This window comes from Scyliorhinus torazame, chromosome 11 (assembly GCF_047496885.1).
Source record: "Scyliorhinus torazame isolate Kashiwa2021f chromosome 11, sScyTor2.1, whole genome shotgun sequence".
In the NCBI taxonomy this organism is placed as follows: domain Eukaryota; kingdom Metazoa; phylum Chordata; class Chondrichthyes; order Carcharhiniformes; family Scyliorhinidae; genus Scyliorhinus; species Scyliorhinus torazame.
In genome coordinates this window covers 256,964,516-256,989,771 of record NC_092717.1, presented here as the reverse complement: position 1 = coordinate 256,989,771, position 25,256 = coordinate 256,964,516, and the positions used below count along the sequence as shown (strand labels likewise).

General features: G+C 57.6%; 1 protein-coding gene across 1 annotated transcript in view; it reads left to right on the top strand.

The window, feature by feature from the left end:
* sspo (SCO-spondin) overlaps positions 1-25,256 on the top strand; it is a 1,206,999-nt gene that overhangs the window by 318,430 nt on the left and 863,313 nt on the right. Inside the window, 1 exon segment of the mRNA XM_072468611.1 lies at positions 13,898-14,134. Coding sequence (XP_072324712.1) covers positions 13,898-14,134 — 237 coding nt within the window.

Sequence of the window (25,256 nt, the reverse complement as noted above, 5' to 3'; positions counted from 1 at the left end):
CCCACACACTGCCTGAGAGACAGGGAGCTCCCCTCTGACCCACACGCTGCCTGAGAGACGGGGAGCTGCCACTGACCCACACGCTGCCTGAGAGACAGAGAGCTCCCCACTGACCCACACGCTGCCTGAGAGACGGGGAGCTCCCACTGACCCACACGCTGCCTGAGAGACGGGGGGCTCCCACTGACCCACACGCTGCCTGAGAGACAGAGAGCTCCCACTGACCCATACGCTGCCTGAGAGACGGAGAGCTCCCACTGACCCACACGCTGCCTGAGAGACAGAGAGCTCCCACTGACCCACACGCTGCCTGAGAGACAGAGAGCTCACCTCTGACCCACACGCTGCCTGAGAGACGGGGAGCTCCGACTGACCCACACGCTGCCTGAGAGACAGAGAGCTCCCCACTGACCCACACGCTGCCTGAGAGACAGAGAGCTCCCACTGACCCACACGCTGCCTGAGAGACAGGGAGCTCCCCACTGAACCACACGCTGCCTGAGAGACAGGGAGCTCCCACTGACCCACACGCTGCCTGAGAGACGGGGAGCTCCCACTGACCCACACGCTCCCTGAGAGACAGAGAGCTCCCACTGACCCACACGCTGCCTGAGAGACAGAGAGCTCCCACTGACCCACACGATGCCTGAGAGACAGAGAGCTCCCCACTGACCCACACGCTGCCTGAGAGACAGAGAGCTCCCACTGACCCACACGCTGCCTGAGAGACATAGAGCTCCCCACTGACCCACACGCTGCCTGAGAGACGGGGGGCTCCCACTGACCCACACGCTGCCTGAGAGACAGAGAGCTCCCACTGACCCACACGCTGCCTGAGAGACGGGGAGCTCCCACTGACCCACACGCTGCCTGAGAGACGGGGAGCTCCCACTGACCCACACGCTGCCTGAGAGACAGGGAGCTCCCACTGACCCACACGCTGCCTGAGAGACGGGGAGCTCCCACTGACCCACACGCTGCCTGAGAGACGGTGAGCTCCCCCCTGACCCACACGCTGCCTGAGAGACGGGGAGCTCCCACTGCCCCACACACTGCCTGAGAGACAGAGAGCTCCCACTGACCCACACGCTGCCTGAGAGACAGAGAGCTCCCACTGACCCACACGCTGCCTGAGAGACAGAGAGCTCCCACTGACCCACACGCTGCCTGAGAGACGGGGAGCTCCCACTGACCCACACGCTGCCTGAGAGACGGTGAGCTCCCCTCTGACCCACACGCTGCCTGAGAGACAGAGAGCTCCCCACTGACCAACTCGCTGCCTGAGAGACGGGGAGCTTCCCACTGACCCACACGCTGCCTGAGAGACGGGGAGCTCCCACTGACCCACACGCTGCCTGAGAGACAGGGAGCTCCCCACTGACCCACACGCTGCCTGAGAGACAGAGAGCTCCCCACTGACCCACACGCTGCCTGAGAGACAGAGAGCTCCCCACTGACCCACACGCTGCCTGAGAGTCAGAGAGCTCCCACTGACCCACACGCCTCCTGAAAAACGGAGAGCTCCCACTGACCCACACGCTGCCTGAGAGACACAGAGCTCCCACTGACCCACACGCTGCCTGAGAGACAGAGAGCTCCCACTGACCCACACGCTGCCTGAGAGACAGGGAGCTCCCACTGACCCACACGCTACCTGAGAGACAGAGAGCACCCACTGACCCACACGCTGCCTGAGAGACGGGGTGCTCCCACTGACCCACACACTGCCTGAGAGACAGGGAGCTCCCCTCTGACCCACACGCTGCCTGAGAGACGGGGAGCTCCCACTGACCCACACGCTGCCTGAGAGACAGAGAGCTCCCCACTGACCCACACGCTGCCTGAGAGACGGGGAGCTCCCACTGACCTACACGCTGCCTGAGAGACGGGGGGCTCCCACTGACCCACACGCTGCCTGAGAGACAGAGAGCTCCCACTGACCCACACGCTGCCTGAGAGACAGAGAGCTCCCACTGACCCACACGCTGCCTGAGAGACAGAGAGCTCCCCACTGACCCACACGCTGCCTGAGAGACGGGGAGCTCCAACTGACCCACACGCTGCCTGAGAGACAGAGAGCTCCCCACTGACCCACACGCTGCCTGAGAGACGGGGAGCTCCCACTGACCCACACGCTGCCTGAGAGACAGGGAGGTCTCACTGACCCACACGCTGCCTGAGAAACGGGGAGCTCCCACTGACCCACACGCTGCCTGAGAGACAGAGAGCTCCCACTGACCCACACGCTGCCTGAGAGACAGAGAGCTCCCACTGACCCACACGCTGCCTGAGAGACAGAGAGCTCCCACTGACCCACACGCTGCCTGAGAGACAGAGAGCTCCCACTGACCCACACGCTGCCTGAGAGAAAGAGAGCTCCCACTGACCCACACGCCTCCTGAAAAACGGAGAGCTCCCACTGACCCACACGCTGCCTGAGAGACAGAGAGCTCCCACTGACCCACACGCTGCCTGAGAGACGGAGAGCTCCCACTGACCCACATGCTGCCTGAGAGACAGGGAGCTCCCACTGACCCACACGCTGCCTGAGAGACAGAGAGCTCCCCTCTGACCCACACGCTGCCTGAGAGACGGGGAGCTCCCACTGACCCACACGCTGCCTGAGAGACGGGGAGCTCCCACTGACCCACACGCTGCCTGAGAGACAGAGAGCTCCCACTGACCCACACGCTGCCTGAGAGACATAGAGCTCCCCACTGACCCACACGCTGCCTGAGAGACGGGGGGCTCCCACTGACCCACACGCTGCCTGAGAGACAGAGAGCTCCCACTGACCCACACGCTGCCTGAGAGACAGAGAGCTCCCACTGACCCACACGCTGCCCGAGAGACAGGGAGCTCCCACTGACCCACACGCTGCCTGAGAGACGGGGAGCTCCCACTGACCCACACGCTGCCTGAGAGACGGGGAGCTCCCCCCTGACCCACACGCTGCCTGAGAGACGGGGAGCTCCCACTGACCCACACGCTGCCTGAGAGACAGAGAGCTCCCCACTGACCCACACGGTGCCTGAGAGACGGGGAGCTCCCCTCTGACCCACACGCTGCCTGAGAGACAGGGAGCTCCCCTCTGACCCACACGCTGCCTGAGAGACAGAGAGCTCCCCACTGACCCACACGCTGCCTGAGAGACGGGGGGCTCCCCTCTGACCCACACGCTGCCTGAGAGACAGAGAGCTCCCCACTGACCCACACGCTGCCTGAGAGACGGGGGGCTCCCACTGACCCATACGCTGCCTGAGAGACAGGGAGCTCCCACTGACCCACACGCTGCCTGAGAGACAGGGAGCTCCCACTGACCCACACGCTGCCTGAGAGACAGAGAGCTCCCACTGTACCACACGCTGCCTGAGAGACGGGGAGCTCCCAGTGACCCACACGCTGCCTGAGAGACAGAGAGCTCCCCACTGACCCACACGCTGCCTGAGAGACAGAGAGCTCCCACTGACCCACACGCTGCCTGAGAGACGGGGAGCTCCCACTGACCCACACGCCTCCTGAAAAACGGAGAGCTCCCACTGACCCACACGCTGCCTGAGAGACAGAGAGCTCCCACTGACCCACACGCCTCCTGAAAAACGGAGAGCTCCCATTGACCCACACGCTGCCTGAGAGACACAGAGCTCCCACTGACCCACACGCTGCTTGAGAGACAGAGAGCTCCCACTGACCCACACGCTGCCTGAGAGACGGAGCTCCCACTGACCCACACGCTGCCTGAGAGACAGAGAGCTCCCACTGACCCACACGCTGCCTGAGAGACAGAGAGCTCCCACTGACCCACACGCTGCCTGAGAGACGGGGGGCTCCCACTGACCCACACGCTGCCTGAGAGACAGAGAGCTCCCACTGACCCACACGCTGCCTGAGAGACAGGGAGCTCCCCTCTGACCCACACGCTGCCTGAGAGACGGGGAGCTCCCACTGACCCACACGCTGCCTGAGAGACAGAGAGCTCCCCACTGACCCACACGCTGCCTGAGAGAGGGGGAGCTCCTACTGACCCACACGCTGCCTGAGAGACAGAGAGCTCCCACTGACCCACACGCTGCCTGAGAGACAGAGAGCTCCCACTGACCCACACGCTGCCTGAGAGACAGAGAGCTCCCACTGACCCACACGCTGCCTGAGAGACAGAGAGCTCCCCACTGACCCACACGCTGCCTGAGAGACGGGGAGCTCCCACTGACCCACACGCAGCCTGAGAGACAGAGAGCTCCCACTGTCCCACATGCTGCCTGAGAGACAGAGAGCTCCCACTGACCCACACGCTGCCTGAGAGACAGAGAGCTCCCACTGACCCACATGCTGCCTGAGAGTCAGAGAGCTCCCCTCTGACCCACACGCTGCCTGAGAGACAGTTAGCTCCCACTGACCCACACGCTGCCTGAGAGACAGAGAGCTCCCACTGACCCACACGCTGCCTGAGAGACGGAGAGGTCCCCACTGACCCAGACGCTGCCTGAGAGACAGGGAGCTCCCACTGACCCACACGCTGCCTCAGAGACAGAGAGCTCCCACTGACCCACACGCTGCCTGAGAGACGGGGAGCTCCCACTGACCCACACGTTGCCTGAGAGACGGGGAGCTCCCCACTGACCCAGACGCTGCCTGAGAGACAGAGAGCTCCCACTGACCCACACGCTGCCTGAGAGACAGGGAGCTCCCACTGACCCACACGCTGCCTGAGAGACGGGGAGCTCCCACTGACCCACACGCTGCCTGAGAGACGGGGAGCTCCCACTGACCCACACGCTGCCTGAGAGACAGAGAGCACCCCACTGACCCACACGCTGCCTGAGAGACGGGGAGCTCCCACTGACCCACACGCTGCCTGAGAGACGGGGAGCTCCCCCCTGACCCACACGCTGCCTGAGAGACGGGGAGCTCCCACTGACCCACACGCTGCCTGAGAGACGGGGAGCTCCCACTGACCCACACGCTGCCTGAGAGACAGAGAGCTCCCACTGACCCACACGCTGCCTGAGAGACATAGAGCTCCCCACTGACCCACACGCTGCCTGAGAGACGGGGGGCTCCCACTGACCCACACGCTGCCTGAGAGACAGAGAGCTCCCACTGACCCACACGCTGCCTGAGAGACAGAGAGCTCCCACTGACCCACACGCTGCCTGAGAGACAGGGAGCTCCCACTGACCCACACGCTGCCTGAGAGACGGGGAGCTCCCACTGACCCACACGCTGCCTGAGAGACGGGGAGCTCCCACTGACCCACACGCTGCCTGAGAGACAGAGAGCTCCCCACTGACCCACACGCTGCCTGAGAGACGGGGAGCTCCCCTCTGACCCACACGCTGCCTGAGAGACAGGGAGCTCCCCTCTGACCCACACGCTGCCTGAGAGACAGAGAGCTCCCCACTGACCCACACGCTGCCTGAGAGACGGGGGGGCTCCCCTCTGACCCACACGCTGCCTGAGAGACAGAGAGCTCCCCACTGACCCACACGCTGCCTGAGAGACGGGGGGCTCCCACTGACCCACACGCTGCCTGAGAGACAGGGAGCTCCCACTGACCCACACGCTGCCTGAGAGACAGAGAGCTCCCACTGTACCACACGCTGCCTGAGAGACGGGGAGCTCCCAGTGACCCACACGCTGCCTGAGAGACAGAGAGCTCCCCACTGACCCACACGCTGCCTGAGAGACAGAGAGCTCCCACTGACCCACACGCTGCCTGAGAGACGGGGAGCTCCCACTGACCCACACGCCTCCTGAAAAACGGAGAGCTCCCACTGACCCACACGCTGCCTGAGAGACAGAGAGCTCCCACTGACCCACACGCCTCCTGAAAAACGGAGAGCTCCCATTGACCCACACGCTGCCTGAGAGACACAGAGCTCCCACTGACCCACACGCTGCTTGAGAGACAGAGAGCTCCCACTGACCCACATGCTGCCTGAGAGACAGGGAGCTCCCACTGACCCACACGCTGCCTGAGAGACAGAGAGCTCCCACTGACCCACACGCTGCCTGAGAGACAGAGAGCTCCCACTGACCCACACGCTGCCTGAGAGACGGGGGGGCTCCCACTGACCCACACGCTGCCTGAGAGACAGAGAGCTCCCACTGACCCACACGCTGCCTGAGAGACAGGGAGCTCCCCTCTGACCCACACGCTGCCTGAGAGACGGGGAGCTCCCACTGACCCACACGCTGCCTGAGAGACAGAGAGCTCCCCACTGACCCACACGCTGCCTGAGAGACGGGGAGCTCCCACTGACCCACACGCTGCCTGAGAGACCGAGAGCTCCCACTGACCCACACGCTGCCTGAGAGACAGAGAGCTCCCACTGACCCACACGCTGCCTGAGAGACAGAGAGCTCCCACTGACCCACACGCTGCCTGAGAGACAGAGAGCTCCCCACTGACCCACCCGCTGCCTGAGAGACGGGGAGCTCCCACTGACCCACACGCAGCCTGAGAGACAGAGAGCTCCCACTGTCCCACATGCTGCCTGAGAGACAGAGAGCTCCCACTGACCCACACGCTGCCTGAGAGACAGAGAGCTCCCACTGACCCACATGCTGCCTGAGAGTCAGAGAGCTCCCCTCTGACCCACACGCTGCCTGAGAGACATTTAGCTCCCACTGACCCACACGCTCGCTTAGAGACAGAGAGCTCCCACTGACCCACACGCTGCCTGAGAGACGGAGAGGTCCCCACTGACCCAGACGCTGCCTGAGAGACAGGGAGCTCCCACTGACCCACACGCTGCCTCAGAGACAGAGAGCTCCCACTGACCCACACGCTGCCTGAGAGACGGGGAGCTCCCACTGACCCACACGCTGCCTGAGAGACGGGGAGCTCCCCACTGACCCAGACGCTGCCTGAGAGACAGAGAGCTCCCACTGACCCACACGCTGCCTGAGAGACAGGGAGCTCCCACTGACCCACACGCTGCCTGAGAGACCGAGAGCTCCCACTGACCCACACGCTGCCTGAGAGACAGAGAGCTCCCACTGACCCACACGCTGCCTGAGAGACAGAGAGCTCCCCACTGACCCACCCGCTGCCTGAGAGACGGGGAGCTCCCACTGACCCACACGCAGCCTGAGAGACAGAGAGCTCCCACTGTCCCACATGCTGCCTGAGAGACAGAGAGCTCCCACTGACCCACACGCTGCCTGAGAGACAGAGAGCTCCCACTGACCCACATGCTGCCTGAGAGTCAGAGAGCTCCCACTGACCCACACGCTGCCTGAGAGACACAGAGCTCCCACTGACCCACACGCTGCTTGAGAGACAGAGAGCTCCCACTGACCCACACGCTGCCTGAGAGACGGAGCTCCCACTGACCCACACGCTGCCTGAGAGACAGAGAGCTCCCACTGACCCACACGCTGCCTGAGAGACAGAGAGCTCCCACTGACCCACACGCTGCCTGAGAGACAGAGAGCTCCCCACTGACCCACCCGCTGCCTGAGAGACGGGGAGCTCCCACTGACCCACACGCAGCCTGAGAGACAGAGAGCTCCCACTGTCCCACATGCTGCCTGAGAGACAGAGAGCTCCCACTGACCCACACGCTGCCTGAGAGACAGAGAGCTCCCACTGACCCACATGCTGCCTGAGAGTCAGAGAGCTCCCACTGACCCACACGCTGCCTGAGAGACACAGAGCTCCCACTGACCCACACGCTGCTTGAGAGACAGAGAGCTCCCACTGACCCACACGCTGCCTGAGAGACGGAGCTCCCACTGACCCACACGCTGCCTGAGAGACAGAGAGCTCCCACTGACCCACACGCTGCCTGAGAGACAGAGAGCTCCCACTGACCCACACGCTGCCTGAGAGACGGGGGGCTCCCACTGACCCACACGCTGCCTGAGAGACAGAGAGCTCCCACTGACCCACACGCTGCCTGAGAGACAGGGAGCTCCCCTCTGACACACACGCTGCCTGAGAGACGGGGAGCTCCCACTGACCCACACGCTGCCTGAGAGACAGAGAGCTCCCCACTGACCCACACGCTGCCTGAGAGAGGGGGAGCTCCCACTGACCCACACGCTGCCTGAGAGACAGAGAGCTCCCACTGACCCACACGCTGCCTGAGAGACAGAGAGCTCCCACTGACCCACACGCTGCCTGAGAGACAGAGAGCTCCCACTGACCCACACGCTGCCTGAGAGACAGAGAGCTCCCCACTGACCCACACGCTGCCTGAGAGACGGGGAGCTCCCACTGACCCACACGCAGCCTCAGAGACAGAGAGCTCCCACTGTCCAACATGCTGCCTGAGAGACAGAGAGCTCCCACTGACCCACACGCTGCCTGAGAGACAGAGAGCTCCCACTGACCCACATGCTGCCTGAGAGTCAGAGAGCTCCCCTCTGACCCACACGCTGCCTGAGAGACAGTTAGCTCCCACTGACCCACACGCTGCCTGAGAGACAGAGAGCTCCCACTGACCCACACGCTGCCTGAGAGACGGAGAGGTCCCCACTGACCCAGACGCTGCCTGAGAGACAGGGAGCTCCCACTGACCCACACGCTGCCTCAGAGACAGAGAGCTCCCACTGACCCACACGCTGCCTGAGAGACGGGGAGCTCCCACTGACCCACACGTTGCCTGAGAGACGGGGAGCTCCCCACTGACCCAGACGCTGCCTGAGAGACAGAGAGCTCCCACTGACCCACACGCTGCCTGAGAGACAGGGAGCTCCCACTGACCCACACGCTGCCTGAGAGACGGGGAGCTCCCACTGACCCACACGCTGCCTGAGAGACGGGGAGCTCCCACTGACCCACACGCTGCCTGAGAGACAGAGAGCTCCCCACTGACCCACACGCTGCCTGAGAGACGGGGAGCTCCCACTGACCCACACGCTGCCTGAGAGACGGGGAGCTCCCCCCTGACCCACACGCTGCCTGAGAGACGGGGAGCTCCCACTGACCCACACGCTGCCTGAGAGACGGGGAGCTCCCACTGACCCACACGCTGCCTGAGAGACAGAGAGCTCCCACTGACCCACACGCTGCCTGAGAGACATAGAGCTCCCCACTGACCCACACGCTGCCTGAGAGACGGGGGGCTCCCACTGACCCACACGCTGCCTGAGAGACAGAGAGCTCCCACTGACCCACACGCTGCCTGAGAGACAGAGAGCTCCCACTGACCCACACGCTGCCTGAGAGACAGGGAGCTCCCACTGACCCACACGCTGCCTGAGAGACGGGGAGCTCCCACTGACCCACACGCTGCCTGAGAGACGGGGAGCTCCCACTGACCCACACGCTGCCTGAGAGACAGAGAGCTCCCCACTGACCCACACGCTGCCTGAGAGACGGGGAGCTCCCCTCTGACCCACACGCTGCCTGAGAGACAGGGAGCTCCCCTCTGACCCACACGCTGCCTGAGAGACAGAGAGCTCCCCACTGACCCACACGCTGCCTGAGAGACGGGGGGGCTCCCCTCTGACCCACACGCTGCCTGAGAGACAGAGAGCTCCCCACTGACCCACACGCTGCCTGAGAGACGGGGGGCTCCCACTGACCCACACGCTGCCTGAGAGACAGGGAGCTCCCACTGACCCACACGCTGCCTGAGAGACAGGGAGCTCCCACTGACCCACACGCTGCCTGAGAGACAGAGAGCTCCCACTGTACCACACGCTGCCTGAGAGACGGGGAGCTCCCAGTGACCCACACGCTGCCTGAGAGACAGAGAGCTCCCCACTGACCCACACGCTGCCTGAGAGACAGAGAGCTCCCACTGACCCACACGCTGCCTGAGAGACGGGGAGCTCCCACTGACCCACACGCCTCCTGAAAAACGGAGAGCTCCCACTGACCCACACGCTGCCTGAGAGACAGAGAGCTCCCACTGACCCACACGCCTCCTGAAAAACGGAGAGCTCCCATTGACCCACACGCTGCCTGAGAGACACAGAGCTCCCACTGACCCACACGCTGCTTGAGAGACAGAGAGCTCCCACTGACCCACATGCTGCCTGAGAGACAGGGAGCTCCCACTGACCCACACGCTGCCTGAGAGACAGAGAGCTCCCACTGACCCACACGCTGCCTGAGAGACAGAGAGCTCCCACTGACCCACACGCTGCCTGAGAGACGGGGGGCTCCCACTGACCCACACGCTGCCTGAGAGACAGAGAGCTCCCACTGACCCACACGCTGCCTGAGAGACAGGGAGCTCCCCTCTGACCCACACGCTGCCTGAGAGACGGGGAGCTCCCACTGACCCACACGCTGCCTGAGAGACAGAGAGCTCCCCACTGACCCACACGCTGCCTGAGAGACGGGGAGCTCCCACTGACCCACACGCTGCCTGAGAGACCGAGAGCTCCCACTGACCCACACGCTGCCTGAGAGACAGAGAGCTCCCACTGACCCACACGCTGCCTGAGAGACAGAGAGCTCCCACTGACCCACACGCTGCCTGAGAGACAGAGAGCTCCCCACTGACCCACCCGCTGCCTGAGAGACGGGGAGCTCCCACTGACCCACACGCAGCCTGAGAGACAGAGAGCTCCCACTGTCCCACATGCTGCCTGAGAGACAGAGAGCTCCCACTGACCCACACGCTGCCTGAGAGACAGAGAGCTCCCACTGACCCACATGCTGCCTGAGAGTCAGAGAGCTCCCCTCTGACCCACACGCTGCCTGAGAGACATTTAGCTCCCACTGACCCACACGCTCGCTTAGAGACAGAGAGCTCCCACTGACCCACACGCTGCCTGAGAGACGGAGAGGTCCCCACTGACCCAGACGCTGCCTGAGAGACAGGGAGCTCCCACTGACCCACACGCTGCCTCAGAGACAGAGAGCTCCCACTGACCCACACGCTGCCTGAGAGACGGGGAGCTCCCACTGACCCACACGCTGCCTGAGAGACGGGGAGCTCCCCACTGACCCAGACGCTGCCTGAGAGACAGAGAGCTCCCACTGACCCACACGCTGCCTGAGAGACAGGGAGCTCCCACTGACCCACACGCTGCCTGAGAGACCGAGAGCTCCCACTGACCCACACGCTGCCTGAGAGACAGAGAGCTCCCACTGACCCACACGCTGCCTGAGAGACAGAGAGCTCCCACTGACCCACACGCTGCCTGAGAGACAGAGAGCTCCCCACTGACCCACCCGCTGCCTGAGAGACGGGGAGCTCCCACTGACCCACACGCAGCCTGAGAGACAGAGAGCTCCCACTGTCCCACATGCTGCCTGAGAGACAGAGAGCTCCCACTGACCCACACGCTGCCTGAGAGACAGAGAGCTCCCACTGACCCACATGCTGCCTGAGAGTCAGAGAGCTCCCACTGACCCACACGCTGCCTGAGAGACAGAGAGCTCCCACTGCCCCACACGCTGTCTGAGAGACAGAGAGCTCCCACTGACCCACACGCTGCCTGAGAGACAGAGAGCTCCCACTGACCCACATGCTGCCTGAGAGACAGTTAGCTCCCACTGACCCACACGCTGCCTGAGAGACAGAGAGCTCCCACTGACTCACACGCTGCCTGAGAGACAGAGAGCTCCCACTGACCTACACGCTGCCTGAGAGACAGAGAGCTCCCACTGCCCCACACACTGCCTGAGAGCCAGAGAGCTCCCACTGACCCACACGCTGCCTGAGAGACGGGGAGCTCCCCACTGACCCAGACGCTGCCTGAGAGACAGAGAGCTCCCACTGACCCACACGCTGCCTGAGAGACAGGGAGCTCCCACTGACCCACACGCTGCCTGAGAGACGGGGAGCTCCCACTGACCCACACGCTGCCTGAGAGACGAGGAGCTCCCACTGACCCACACGCTGCCTGAGAGACAGAGAGCTCCCCACTGACCCACACGCTGCCTGAGAGACGGGGAGCTCCCACTGACTCACACGCTGCCTGAGGGACAGAGAGCTCCCACTGCCCCACACGCTGTCTGAGAGACAGAGAGCTCCCACTGACCCACACGCTGCCTGAGAGACAGAGAGCTCCCACTGACCCACATGCTGCCTGAGAGACAGTTAGCTCCCACTGACCCACACGCTGCCTGAGAGACAGAGAGCTCCCACTGACTCACACGCTGCCTGAGAGACAGAGAGCTCCCACTGACCCACATGCTGCCTGAGAGACGGAGAGCTCCCCTCTGACCCACACGCTGCCTGAGAGACAGTTAGCTCCCACTGACCCACACGCTGCCTGAGAGACGGAGAGCTCCCCACTGACCCACACGCTGCCTGAGAGACAGAGAGCTCCCACTGACCCACACGCTGCCTGAGAGACAGAGAGCTCCCACTGACCCACACGCTGCCTGAGAGACAGAGAGCTCCCCACTGACCCAGACGCTGCCTGAGAGACAGGGAGCTCCCACTGACCCACACGCTGCCTCAGAGACAGAGAGCTCCCACTGACCCACACGCTGCCTGAGAGACGGGGAGCTCCCCACTGACCCACATGCTGCCTGAGAGACAGAGAGCTCCCCACTGACCCACACGCTGCCTGAGAGACGGGGAGCTCCCACTGACCCACACGCTGCCTGAGAGACTGGCAGCTCCCACTGACCTACACGCTGCCTGAGAGACAGAGAGCTCCCACTGCCCCACACACTGCCTGAGAGCCAGAGAGCTCCCACTGACCCACACGCTGCCTGAGAGACAGAGAGCTCCCACTGACCCACACGCTGCCTTAGAGACAGAGAGCTCCCCACTGACCCACACGCTGCCTGAGAGACAGAGAGCTCCCACTGACCCACACGCTGCCTGAGAGACAGAGAGCTCCCACTGACCCACACGCTGCCTGAGAGACGGGGAGCTCCCACTGACCCACACGCTGCCTGAGAGACGGGGAGCTCCCACTGACCCACACGCTGCCTGAGAGACGGGGAGCTCCCACTGACCCACACGCTGCCTGAGAGACAGAGAGCTCCCACTGACCCACACGCTGCCTGAGAGACGGGGAGCTCCCACTGACCCACACGCTGCCTGAGAGACGGGGAGCTCCCACTGACCCACACGCTGCCTGAGAGACGGGGAGCTCCCACTGACCCACACGCTGCCTGAGAGACGGGGAGCTCCCACTGACCCACACGCTGCCTGAGAGACAGAGAGCTCCCACTGCCCCACACACTGCCTGAGAGCCAGAGAGCTCCCACTGACCCACACGCTGCCTGAGAGACAGAGAGCTCCCACTGACCCACACGCTGCCTTAGAGACAGAGAGCTCCCCACTGACCCACACGCTGCCTGAGAGACAGAGAGCTCCCACTGACCCACACGCTGCCTGAGAGACAGAGAGCTCCCCACTGACCCACACGCTGCCTGAGAGACAGAGAGCTCCCACTGACCCACACGCTGCCTGAGAGACAGAGAGCTCCCACTGACCCACACAACCTCCATTAGTCTTTTAGTCAACCAAATGTTATTAGTCGAGTTAGAAGATCATTCGGTTATGATCCAATTGGGGGAACCATCAACCAACATAACCAACATAACCAAAATAACAAAAATCACCAAAATAACCCTCAATGATGTAATTCCCAGATTTCTGGGACAAAACCCTTCAAAATAACCACTTGTTAAAAATAGTCCTGCTGCTTGTTCCTCTCTGTGGTGTTTGCGGGTTTGGAAGGTGTAAATGAAATGAAATGAAAATCGCTTATTGTCACAAGTAGGCTTGAAATGAAGTTACTGTGAAAAGCCCCTAGTCGCCACATTCCGGCACCTGTTCGGGGAGGCTGGTACGGGAATCGAACCATGCTGCTGGCCTGCCTTGGTCTGCTTTCAAAGCTAGCGATTTAGCCCTGTGCTAAACAGCCCCATGCTTGTGCTTGAGTAAAGATGCTCGAGTGTGTCAATAGTGTTGAGTGTAAGGATTGGTCTGTAAAGACTGAAATGATCTTTGTCTTCGGGCAGGATGTTGGTCCCGATGCGGAGCGGCAGAGTTCCAGTGTTGGATGGAACACTGTGTCCCGTACAGGCAGAGATGTGACGGGCATGATGATTGTGGAGATTTCAGTGACGAATATAACTGTGTGTGTGCCTCAGGACACTTCCAGTGTCCAGATAATCAGTGCCTGAGGAGCGAGCAGGTCTGTGACGGGACACCAGACTGTAACCCAGGAGTGGATGAACTCATCTGTCAGACTGAAGGTAAATGTCCTGGGCAGGCAGCAAATGTGAGAGAGAATCAAAAACGCTGTAAATGTGGAAATAATCCGTGCGTGTTTGCATAAACCTCTTGACCAAGGTTTGCTGAAACTGTTCTATCTCCTGTGGCCTGGTGGTGATGTGACAGGACTGGCCCAGGTTATTGCGCTGGGGCCTGGGGTTCAAATCCCACCCCAGCACCTGGTGGAATTTAAATTAAATTAAATTATTCCAGTCTCAGTAACAGTGACCATGAAACCATTGCCGATTGTCATTAAAAACCCACCTGGGTCACTAATGTCCTTTAGGGAAGGAAATCTGCCGCCCTTACCTGGTCTGGCCTACACGTGACTCCAGACCCACAGCAATGTGGTGACTCTGAAATGGCCGAACGAGAGGCTCAGTTTTAGGGCAATTAGGGACGGGCAACAAATGACTGAATAACCCGCCGACAGTTCAACTCTGAACCCCCTGCGGTCAATGTCACAATCCTGGTTTGATTTGGCAGATGCGGAATCGGACAGTCTGGACCAAAGATATGCAGGTTAGGTGGGCTAGCCATGATCAGTGCGCAGGGCCACCGGGATCGGCCGAGGTAGGGGGCCCGTTCAGAGGGTCAGAGCTGACTCAATGGGCCAAATGGCCTCCTTGTGTACTGTAGGGGTCCGTGCACATGAGGATCATTTGGATAAATATTTGTAATGAATTGATCCTTGTGCAGTTTTGGGGAAGATGGACATTGATCTGACAGAAGGTTGTGTCCTGTACCATATACAATATTCAGCCGGCTGGATGCAGGCCCGGGAGACTCTGTCGGCAGCGCCCGCCCAGACCCGGGGAGGCCGCCCGTGAGCCGCTGGAGCAGATTCTTCAGGCAGTCAATGGCCCAGTCCACAGCTTGTTCTTTACATAATTTTAAAATCCGACGGTAACCCAGAAACCTGAAAATAAAAGTGAGATCCCCTCTCACTCTTCTTTTTTTTTAAATATGTTTTATTGAAATTTTTTTCCCAAACAACAATTTTTCCCCTCCGACAAAGCAAACGCAACAATAACCATACAGACATTTTTAACAATACACAAGTAACAAAACCCCTTTATCTTTGACCTAAACTAAACTAACCCCCCCCCCCCCCCCTCCCCCTGGGTTGCTGCTGCTGGTCATCTATCTACCCTCTAACGTTCCCCTAGGTAGTCGAGAAATGGCTGCCACCGCCTGGTGAACCCTTGAGCCGATCCTCTCAGGGCAAACTTTATCTGCTCCAGTTTAATGAACCCCGCCATATCATTTACCCAGGCCTCCAGTCCGGGGGGTTTCGCCTCCTTCCACATGAGTAGGATCCTGCGCCGGGCTACTAGGGACGCAAAGGCCACGACATCGGCCTCTTTCGCCTCCTGCACTCCCGGCTCTTCCGCAACTCCAAATAGAGCTAGCCCCCAGCCTGGTTTGACCCGGGCCTTCACCACCCGCGAAATCACTCCCGTCACTCCCTTCCAATACCCTTCCAGTGCCGGGCACGCCCAAAATATATGTGCGTGGTTTGCCAGGCTCCCGCCACACCTCCCACATTTGTCCTCCACTCCAAAGAACCTGCTCAATCTTGCTCCCGTTATGTGTGCTCTATGTAGCACCTTAAATTGAATCAGGCTAAGCCTGGTGCACGAGGAAGAGGAATTTACCCTGCTTAGGGCATCAGCCCACATACCCTCCTCTATCTCCTCCCCTAATTCTTCTTCCCACTTTCCTTTTAGTTCGCCCACCGACTCCTCCCCCTCTTCCCTCATCTCTCTATAAATCTCTGACACCTTGCCCTCTCCGACCCACACCCCTGAAAGCACCCTGTCCTGTATCCCCTGTGTCGGGAGCAACGGAAATTCCCTCACCTGTTGTCTAGTAAACGCCCTCACCTGCATATATCTCAAGAAATTTCCCCGGGGCAACTTATACTTTTCCTCCAATGCTCCCAAGCTCGCAAAAGTCCCATCTATAAATAAATCTCCCACCCTCCTAATTCCCAACTGGTACCAGCTCTGAAATCCTCCATCCATTCTTCCTGGGGCGAACCTATGGTTGTTCCTGATAGGGGACCCCACCAGGGCTCCCCGCACCCCTCTCTGTCGCCTCCACTGTCCCCAGATATTCAGTGTTGCCGCCACCACCGGGTTCGTGGTAAACTTTTTAGGTGAGATCGGTAGCGGCGCCGTCACCAGCGCCTCTAAACTCGTCCCTTTACAGGACTTTCTCTCCAGTCTTTTCCACGCCGCTCCCTCACCCTCCATCATCCATCTACGTATCATTGCCACATTGGCGGCCCAATAGTAATTGCCCAAGTTCGGTAGTGCCAATCCTCCTCTGTCCCTACTACGCTGAAGGAACCCCCTCCTTACTCTCGGAACTTTCCCTGCCCACACGAAGCTCGTGATGCTCCTGTCTATTTTATTGAAAAAGGTCTTGGTGATTAATATAGGGAGACATTGAAATACAAATAAGAACCTCGGGAGGACCATCATCTTAATTGCTTGCACCCTGCCCGCCAGCGATAGAGGCTGCATGTCCCACCTCTTGAAGTCCTCCTCCATTTGTTCTACCAGCCGTGTCAGATTAAGTCTGTGCAAGGTTCCGCAGCTCCTAGCGATCTGAATCCCCAGGTATCAGAAGTTTCTTTCCACTTTCCTTAGCGGTAAGCCTTCTATCTCTCTACTCTGGTCCCCTGGATGTATCACAAATAATTCACTCTTCCCCATGTTTAGCCTATACCCCGAGAATTCCCCGAACCCCCTCAAAATTCGCATAACCTCTATCATCCCCCCGCTGGGTCCGACACGTATAACAATAGGTCATCCGCGTAGAACGAGACTCGGTGTTCTTCTCCCCCTCTAATCACCCCTCTCCATTTCCTGGAGTCTCTCAACGCCATGGCCAGAGGTTCAATTGCCAACGCGAACAACAATGGAGACAGCGGGCATCCCTGTCTTGTTCCCCTATATAATCGGAAATACTCCGATCTATGTCGACCTGTAACTACGCTTGCCGTTGGAGCCCCATAAAGAAGTCTAACCCAGCTAATAAACCCGTTCCCAAACCCAAACCTCCTTAACACTTCCCATAAATACTCCCACTCCACCCTATCAAATGCCTTCTCTGCATCCATTGCCACCACTATCTCTGCCTCCCCCTCCACTGGGGGCATCATTATCACCCCTAATAGTCGTCGCACGTTAACTTTCAGTTGTCTCCCTTTTACGAACCCTGTCTGGTCTTCGTGCACCACCCCCGGGACACAGTCCTCTATCCTCGATGCCAGTACCTTTGCCAGCAATTTGGCGTCCACGTTCAATAATGAAATAGGTCTATAGGACCCGCACTGCAACGGATCTTTGTCCCTCTTCAAAATTAGCGATATCGTCGCCTCCGACATCGTCGGGGGTAGAGTCCCCCCTTCCCTGGCCTCATTGAACGTCCTCGCCATCAACGGGGCCAACAAGTCCACATATTTTCTGTAATATTCCACTGGGAACCCGTCTGGCCCCGGGGCCTTCCCTGCTTGCATGCTCCCCAGTCCCTTAATAACCTCGTCCACCTCAATCGGTGCCCCCAGGCCTACCACCTCCTGCTCCTCCACTTTCGGGAACCTCAATTGGTCCAGGAACTGCCGCATCCCCCCCTCTCCCTCTGGGGTTTGAGACCTATACAGTTCCTCATAAAAGGTCTTGAACACCTCATTTATCTTTCCTGCCCTTCGCACCGTGTCTCCCCTTTCATCTCTAATTCCTCCTATCTCCCTCGCTGCTGCCCTCTTTCGCAATTGATGAGCCAACAGGCGACTAGCCTTTTCCCCATATTCATACCTCCTCCCCTGTGCCTTCCTCCACAGTACCTCCACCTTTCTGGTGGTCAGAAGGTCAAACTCCGTCTGGAGTCGTCTCCTCTCCCTGTACAATTCCTCCTCCGGGGTCTCTGCAAATTCCCTGTCCACCCTTAAAATCTCCCCCAGTAGTCTTTCCCTTTCCTTGGCCTCTGTTTTCCTTTTGTGGGCCCCAATGGAGATCAGCTCTCCTCTGACCACCGCTTTTAGTGCTTCCCAGACCACTCCCACAGGGACCTCGCCGTCGTCATTGACCTCCAGGTATCTCTCAATACACCCCCGCACTCTTGCACACACTCCCTCATCCGCCATCAGTCCCACATCTAATCGCCAGAGTGCTCTCTGCTCCCTTTCCTCTCCTAATTCCAGGTCCACCCAATGTGGGGCATGATCCGAAACCGCTATGGCTGAGTACTCAGCTTCTTCCACCCTAGAGATCAACGACCTTCCCAGAACAAAAAAATCTATCCGGGAGTACACTTTATGGACATGGGAGAAGAAGGAATACTCCCTAGCCCTAGGTCTAAGAAATCGCCATGGATCCACTCCCCCCATTTGGTCCATAAACCCCTTAAATACCTTGGCCGCTGCCGGCCTTCTTCCGGTCCTTGAGCTGGATCTATCTAGCCCCGGGTCCAGCACCGTATTAAAGTCCCCTCCTAAAATCAAGTTTCCTACCTCCAGGTCCGGTATACGCCTCAGCATCCGTCTCATAAATCCCGCATCGTCCCAGTTTGGGGCATACACATTAACCAACACGACCTCCATTCCCTCCAGCCTGCCACTCACCATTACATATCTACCTCCGCTATCTGCTACGATGTTCTTTGCTTCAAATGCTACCCGTTTCCCCACCAAAATGGCCACCCCTCTGTTCTTTGTGTCCAGTCCTGAGTGGAACACCTGTCCCACCCATCCTTTCCTTAACCTAACTTGGTCCGCCACCTTTAGGTGCGTCTCTTGGAGCATAACCACGTCTGCCCTTAGTCCTTTCAAATGCGCGAGCGCTCGGGCCCTTTTTATTGGTCCGTTCAGGCCTCTCACGTTCCACGTGATCAGCCTCACTAGGAGGCTACCTGCCCCCCTCCCGTGTCGACTAGCCATTACCTTCTCTAGGCCAGTCCCATATCCCGCCTCCGCGCTCCCGCTCGCTCCCCCAGCGTCGCACACCATCCCCGCCCACCCACTCTTTAGCCATTTCCTTTTGGATTTCCGCAGCAGCAACCCAGTTGTCGTCCCCCCTCCCCCTCTCCCCCGCCCCCCGCGCCCCCCCCCCCCCCCCCCCCCGCTAGATCTCTTTCTAGCATGATTGCTCCCCCCATATTACTTCCGTAAGTCAGCTGACTTCAACTGACCCCGGCTACTCCTGCTCACTCCTCGGCCCCCATGTGTGGGGAACTCCCATCCGCCTTGCGCCTGTCTTCCCGCCTTATTCTTTCTGGCGCGGGAACATCCCTTTACCTGACCCGCCTCTTATGGCGCAGCTCCCTTTCCCCTCCCCCTCCCCTTCCCCATTCTCCAACTATGTCCCGTCTTTCCCCCCTCACCGGCGCCCACATTTCCCCAATGTCTCCCCCCTTCCCAATTTACTTCTCAATTAACTTGAACCATAACATTAACAATAACATTTCCTGCAGCATCAGTCCCTCAGTTCCGATCCAATTTCTCTTCTTTGATGAAGGTCCATGCTTCCTCCGCCGTCTCGAAATAATGGTGTCTCTCCTGATACGTGACCCATAGTCTTGCCGGCTGCAGCATCCCGAACTTCACCTTCCTTTTATGCAACACCTCTTTGGCTCGGTTGAAGCTCGCCCTCCTTCTCGCCACCTCCGCACTCCAATCCTGGTATACCCGTACCACTGCATTCTCCCATCTGCTACTCCGCACCTTTTTAGCCCATCTCAGGACCTCTTCTCTCTCCTTAAGGCGGTAAAATCGCACGATTATCGCCCTGGGTGGTTCTCCCGCTTTTGGTCTTCTCGCCGGAATCCGATTTGCCCACTCCACCTCCAAGTGGCCCGTAGGGGCCTCAGCACCCATCAGTGAGCTCAGCATCGTACTTGCGTACGCTCCACAGTCCCCTCCTTCCACACCCTCAGGGAGACCCAGTATCCGAAGGTTCTTCCTTCGCGCTCCGTTTTCTAGGGCTTCGATCCTTTCAGTACACTTTTTATGAAGTGCCTCGTGCGTCTGTGTCTTAACCGCCAGGCCCAGGATCGCGTCCTCAATATCGGTCACCTTCTGCTCCACCACGCGGAGCTCTGTCTCCTGGGTCTTTAATGTCTCCTTGAGCCCCTCAATTGCCTGTAGCAACGGGGTCAGCACCTCCCTCTTCAGCAGCTCCACGCACCGTCTCACAATTTCATGCTCAGGCCCCCATGTCGCCTGCGCTTTCTCCGCCGCCATCTTGTACTTCTCTCTTTCTGACCCTTTGGTCGACGATTCCTCGCGCTGCAGCCGCCGCCGCCGGTTTTTTCCTCCTTCGTTTGTGGGGGACTCCCTTCTCACACACCCCACACGTCGTCGAAAAATTCCCCGTTGGGGCTCTTAAAAGAGCCCGAAGGTCCGTCGGAGCTGGAGCCGCCGAAGCGTGCGGCTAGCTAGGCATCACCTCAACCGGAAGTCCCTTCAGTGGCCTTGATGAGGTCTTTTCACAGTTGTTCCCTCTGCTGCTAGAATTCACCTTTGATACAGGCCCTCAGGTCAGCCTGCAGCTTTAAGCTTGCCCTTCCCCCGCCTGCATGCTGGAAGAGGCCCTGTTTATCCTGCAGTTGCAGCCAAATCTTTTACTGTTTCTGCCGTGTCTGGCAACCCAGAGACATACCCTTCCTGGGGGACACTGTCGGGGGAATATTGCAGCCTTCTTCCCACACCGGGAAATGTCAAACAAATGCTGTGGGGGCCCTGTAAAAGAGCCCAAAAGTCCGTTCCAAGCGGGAGCTGCCGAATATGCGACCTAGCTCTGCATAGCCGCACCCGGAAGTCCCTCTCACTCTTCTAAACTCCAATGAGTATATTCCTAACCAATTTAGACTCTCCTCATGTGACATCCCAGCAATCAGCCGGGTAAACCTTCGCTGCTCTCCCTCCACAGCAAGAACATCCTTCCTCAGATAAGGACACCAAAACTGCCCACAATACTCCCGGTGTGGCCTCACCAATGCCCTATACAATTGCAGTGAAACATCTCTATTCCTGTACTCAAATCCTCTCGCTATGAAGGCCAACATACCATTTGCCTTCTTTACTGCCGGCTGTACCTGCCGCTTACTTTCAGCGACTGATGCACGAGGACACCAAGGTCTCGCTGAGTCTCCGCCTCTCTCAATTTACACCCATTCAAATAATAATCTGATTTCCTATTTTTGCTACTGAAGCAGTAACCTCACGTTTATCCACATTACACTGCATCAGCCTTGCATGTGTCCACTCACTCAGCCTGTCCAAATCCCACTGAAGCATCTCTGCATCCTCCTCACAGCTCACCCTCCCACCCAACTTTGTATCATCTACAAATTTGGAGATAATACATTTAGTTCCCTCATCCAAATCATTAATATATCATGTGAACAGTTGGGGTCCCAGCACAGGGCCGTGCGGTACCCCACTAGTCACTGCCTGTCTGCTAACCAGCTGTCTATCTCCAGACTCTACCCACAATCCCATGCACTTTAACTTTATATATTAATCTGCTCTGTGAGATCTTGTCGAAAGCCTTCTGAAAGTCTAAATAAACCACATCCACCCGTTCTCCCTGGTCAACTCTACTAGTTACATCTTCAAAGAATTGCAGTAGATTTGTTAAGCGTGATTTCCCTTTAGTAAATCCATGCTGACTGTCTGATTACACCCCTGCTTTCCAAATGCTGTGCTGTGAAATCCTTGATAATGGATTCCAGCAACTTCCCCACTGCCGACGTTAGGCTCACTGGTCTCTCGTTCCCTGTTTTCTCTCTGCCTCCCTTTCTGAATAGTGGGGTTACATTCTCTACCCCTCAATCTGTAGGAACCATTCCAGAATCCAAAGAATTTTGGAAAATGACCACCAATGGATCTACTATTTCCAGGGCCACTTCCTGAAATACTCTGGGATGAAGATTATAAGGCCCTGGAGATTTATCCACCTTCAATCCCATTAATTTCCCCCAAACCATTTCTTTACTGATACTAATTTCCTTCAGCTCCTCACTGAAACTTGTGTTTCTCCGAACGTCCAGTACATTATTCATGTCTTACATAGAACAATACAGCGCAGTACAGGCCCTTCGGCCCACGATGTTGCACCGAAACAAAAGCCATCTAACCTACACTATGCCATTATCATCCATATGTTTATCCAATAAACTTTTAAATGCCCTCAATGTTGGCGAGTTCACTACTGTAGCAGGTAGGGCATTCCACGGCCTCACTACTCTTTGCGTAAAGAAGCTACCTCTGACCTCTGTCCTATATCTATTACCCCTCAGTTTAAAGCTATGTCCCCTCGTGCCAGCCATTTCCATCCGCGGGAGAAGGCTCTCACTGTCCACCCTATCCAACCCCCTGATCATTTTGTATGCCTCTATTAAGTCTCCTCTTAACCTTCTTCTCTCCAACGAAAACAACCTCAAGTCCATCAGCCTTTCCTCAGAAGATTTTCCCTCCATACCAGGCAACATCCTGGTAAATCTCCTCTGCACCCGCTCCAAAGCCTCCACGTCCTTCCTATAATGCGGTGACCAGAACTGTACGCAATACTCCAAATGCGGCCGTACCAGAGTTCTGTACAGCTGCAACATGACCTCCCGACTCCGGAACTCAATCCCTCTACCAATAAAGGCCAACACTCCATAGGCCTTCTTCACAACCCTATCAACCTGGGTGGCAACTTTCAGGGATCTATGTACATGGACACCTAGATCCCTCTGCTCACCCACACTTTCAAGAACTTTACCATTAGCCAAATATTCCGCATTCCTGTTATTCCTTCCAAAGTGAATCACCTCACACTTCTCTACATTAAACTCCATTTGCCACCTCTCAGCCCAGCTCTGCAGCTTATCTATATCCCTCTGTAACCTGCAACATCCTTCCACACTATCGACAACACCACCGACTTTAGTATCGTCTGCAAATCTACTCACCCACCCTTCTGCGCCTTCCTCTAGGTCATTGATAAAAATGACAAACAGCAACGGCCCCAGAACAGATCCTTGTGGTACTCCACTTGTGACTGAGCTCCATTCTGAACATTTCCCAGCAACCACCACCCTCTGTCTTCTTTCAGCTAGCCAATTTCTGATCCACATCTCTAAATCACCCTCAATCCCCAGCCTCCGTATTTTCTGCAATAGCCTACCGTGGGGAACCTTATCAAACGCTTTGCTGAAATCCATATACACCACATCAACTGCTCTACCCTTGTCTACCTGTTCAGTCACCTTCTCAAAGAACTCGATAAGGTTTGTGAGGTATGACCTACCCTTCACAAAGCCATGCTGACCTGATCATATTATTCCTATCTAGATGATTATAAATCTTGTCTCTTATAATCCCCTCCAAGACTTTACCCACTACAGACGTGAGGCTCACCGGCCTATAGTTGCCGGGGTTGTCTCTGCTCCCCTTTTTGAACAAAGGGACCACATTTGCTATCCTCCAGTCCTCTAGCACTATTCCTGTAGCCAATGATGACATAAAAATCAAAGCCAATGGTCCAGCAATCTCTTCCCTGGCCTCCCAGAGAATCCTAGGATAAATCCCATCAGGACCCGGGGACTTATCGATTTTCAGCCTGTCCAGAATTGCCAACACCTCTTCCCTACGTACCTCAATGCCATCTAATCTATTAGCCTGGGACTCAGCATTCTCCTCCACAACATTATCTTTTTCCTGAGTGAATACTGACGAAAAATATTCATTTAGTATCTCGCCTATCTCTTCAGACTCCACACACAACTTCCCATCCCTGTCCTTGACTGGTCCTACTCTTTCCCTAGTCATTCGCTTATTCCTGACATACCTATAGAAAGCTTTTGGGTTTTCCTTGATCCTTCCTGCCAAATACTTCTCATGTCCCCTCCTTGCTCGTCTTAGCTCTCTCTTTAGATCCTTCCTCGCTACCTTGTAACTATCCATCGCCCCAACTGAAACTTCACACCTCATCTTCACATAGGCCTCCTTCTTCCTCTTAACAAGAGATTCCACTTCTTTGGTAAACCACGGTTCCCTCGCTCGACGCCTTCCTCCCTGCCTGACCGGTACATACTTATCAAGAACATGCAGTAGCTGATCCTTGAACAAGCTCCACTTATCCAGTGTGCCCAACACTTGCAGCCTACTTCTCCACCTTATCCCCCCCAAGTCAGGTCTAATGGCATCAGAATTGCCCTTCCCCCAGCTATAACTCTTGCCCTGCGGTGTATACTTATCCCTTTCCATCATTAACGTAAACGTCACCGAATTGTGGTCACTGTCCCCAAAGTGCTCTCCTACCTCCAAATCCAACACCTGGCCTGGTTCATTACCCAAAACCAAATCCAACGTGGCCTCGCCTCTTGTTGGCCTGTCAACATATTGTTTCAGGAAACCCTCCTGCACACACTGTACAAAAAACGACCCATCTATTGTACTCGAACTATATATTTTCCAGTCAATATTTGGAAAGTTAAAGTCTCCCATAATAACTACCCTGTTACTTTCGCTCTTATCCAGGATCATCCTCGCCATCCTTTCCTCTACATCCCTAGAACTATTTGGAGGCCTATAGAAGACTCCCAACAGTGTGACCTCTCCTTTCATGTTTCTAACCTCAGCCCATACTACCTCGGAAGATGAGTCCCCATCTCGCATCCTCTCCGCCACCGTAATACTGCTCTTGACTAGCAGCGCCACACCTCCCCCTCTTTTGCCTCCTTCTCTGAGCTTACTAAAACACCTAAACCCCGGAACCTGCAACATCCATTCCTGTCCCTGCTCTATCCATGTCTCCGAAATGGCCACAACATCGAAGTCCCAGGTACCAACCCATGCTGCCAGTTCCCCTACCTTGTTTCGTATACTCCTGGCATTGAAGTAGACACACTTCAAACCACCTACCTGAACACTGGCCCCCTCCTGCGACGTCAAATCTGAGCTCCTGACCTCTATACTCTCATTCTCCCTTACCCTAAAACTACAATCCAGGTTCCCATGCCCCTGCTGCATTAGTTTAAACCCCCCCAAAGAGCACTAACAAATCTCCCCCCTTTGTGAAGACAGAAACAAAGTAAGAATTTAGT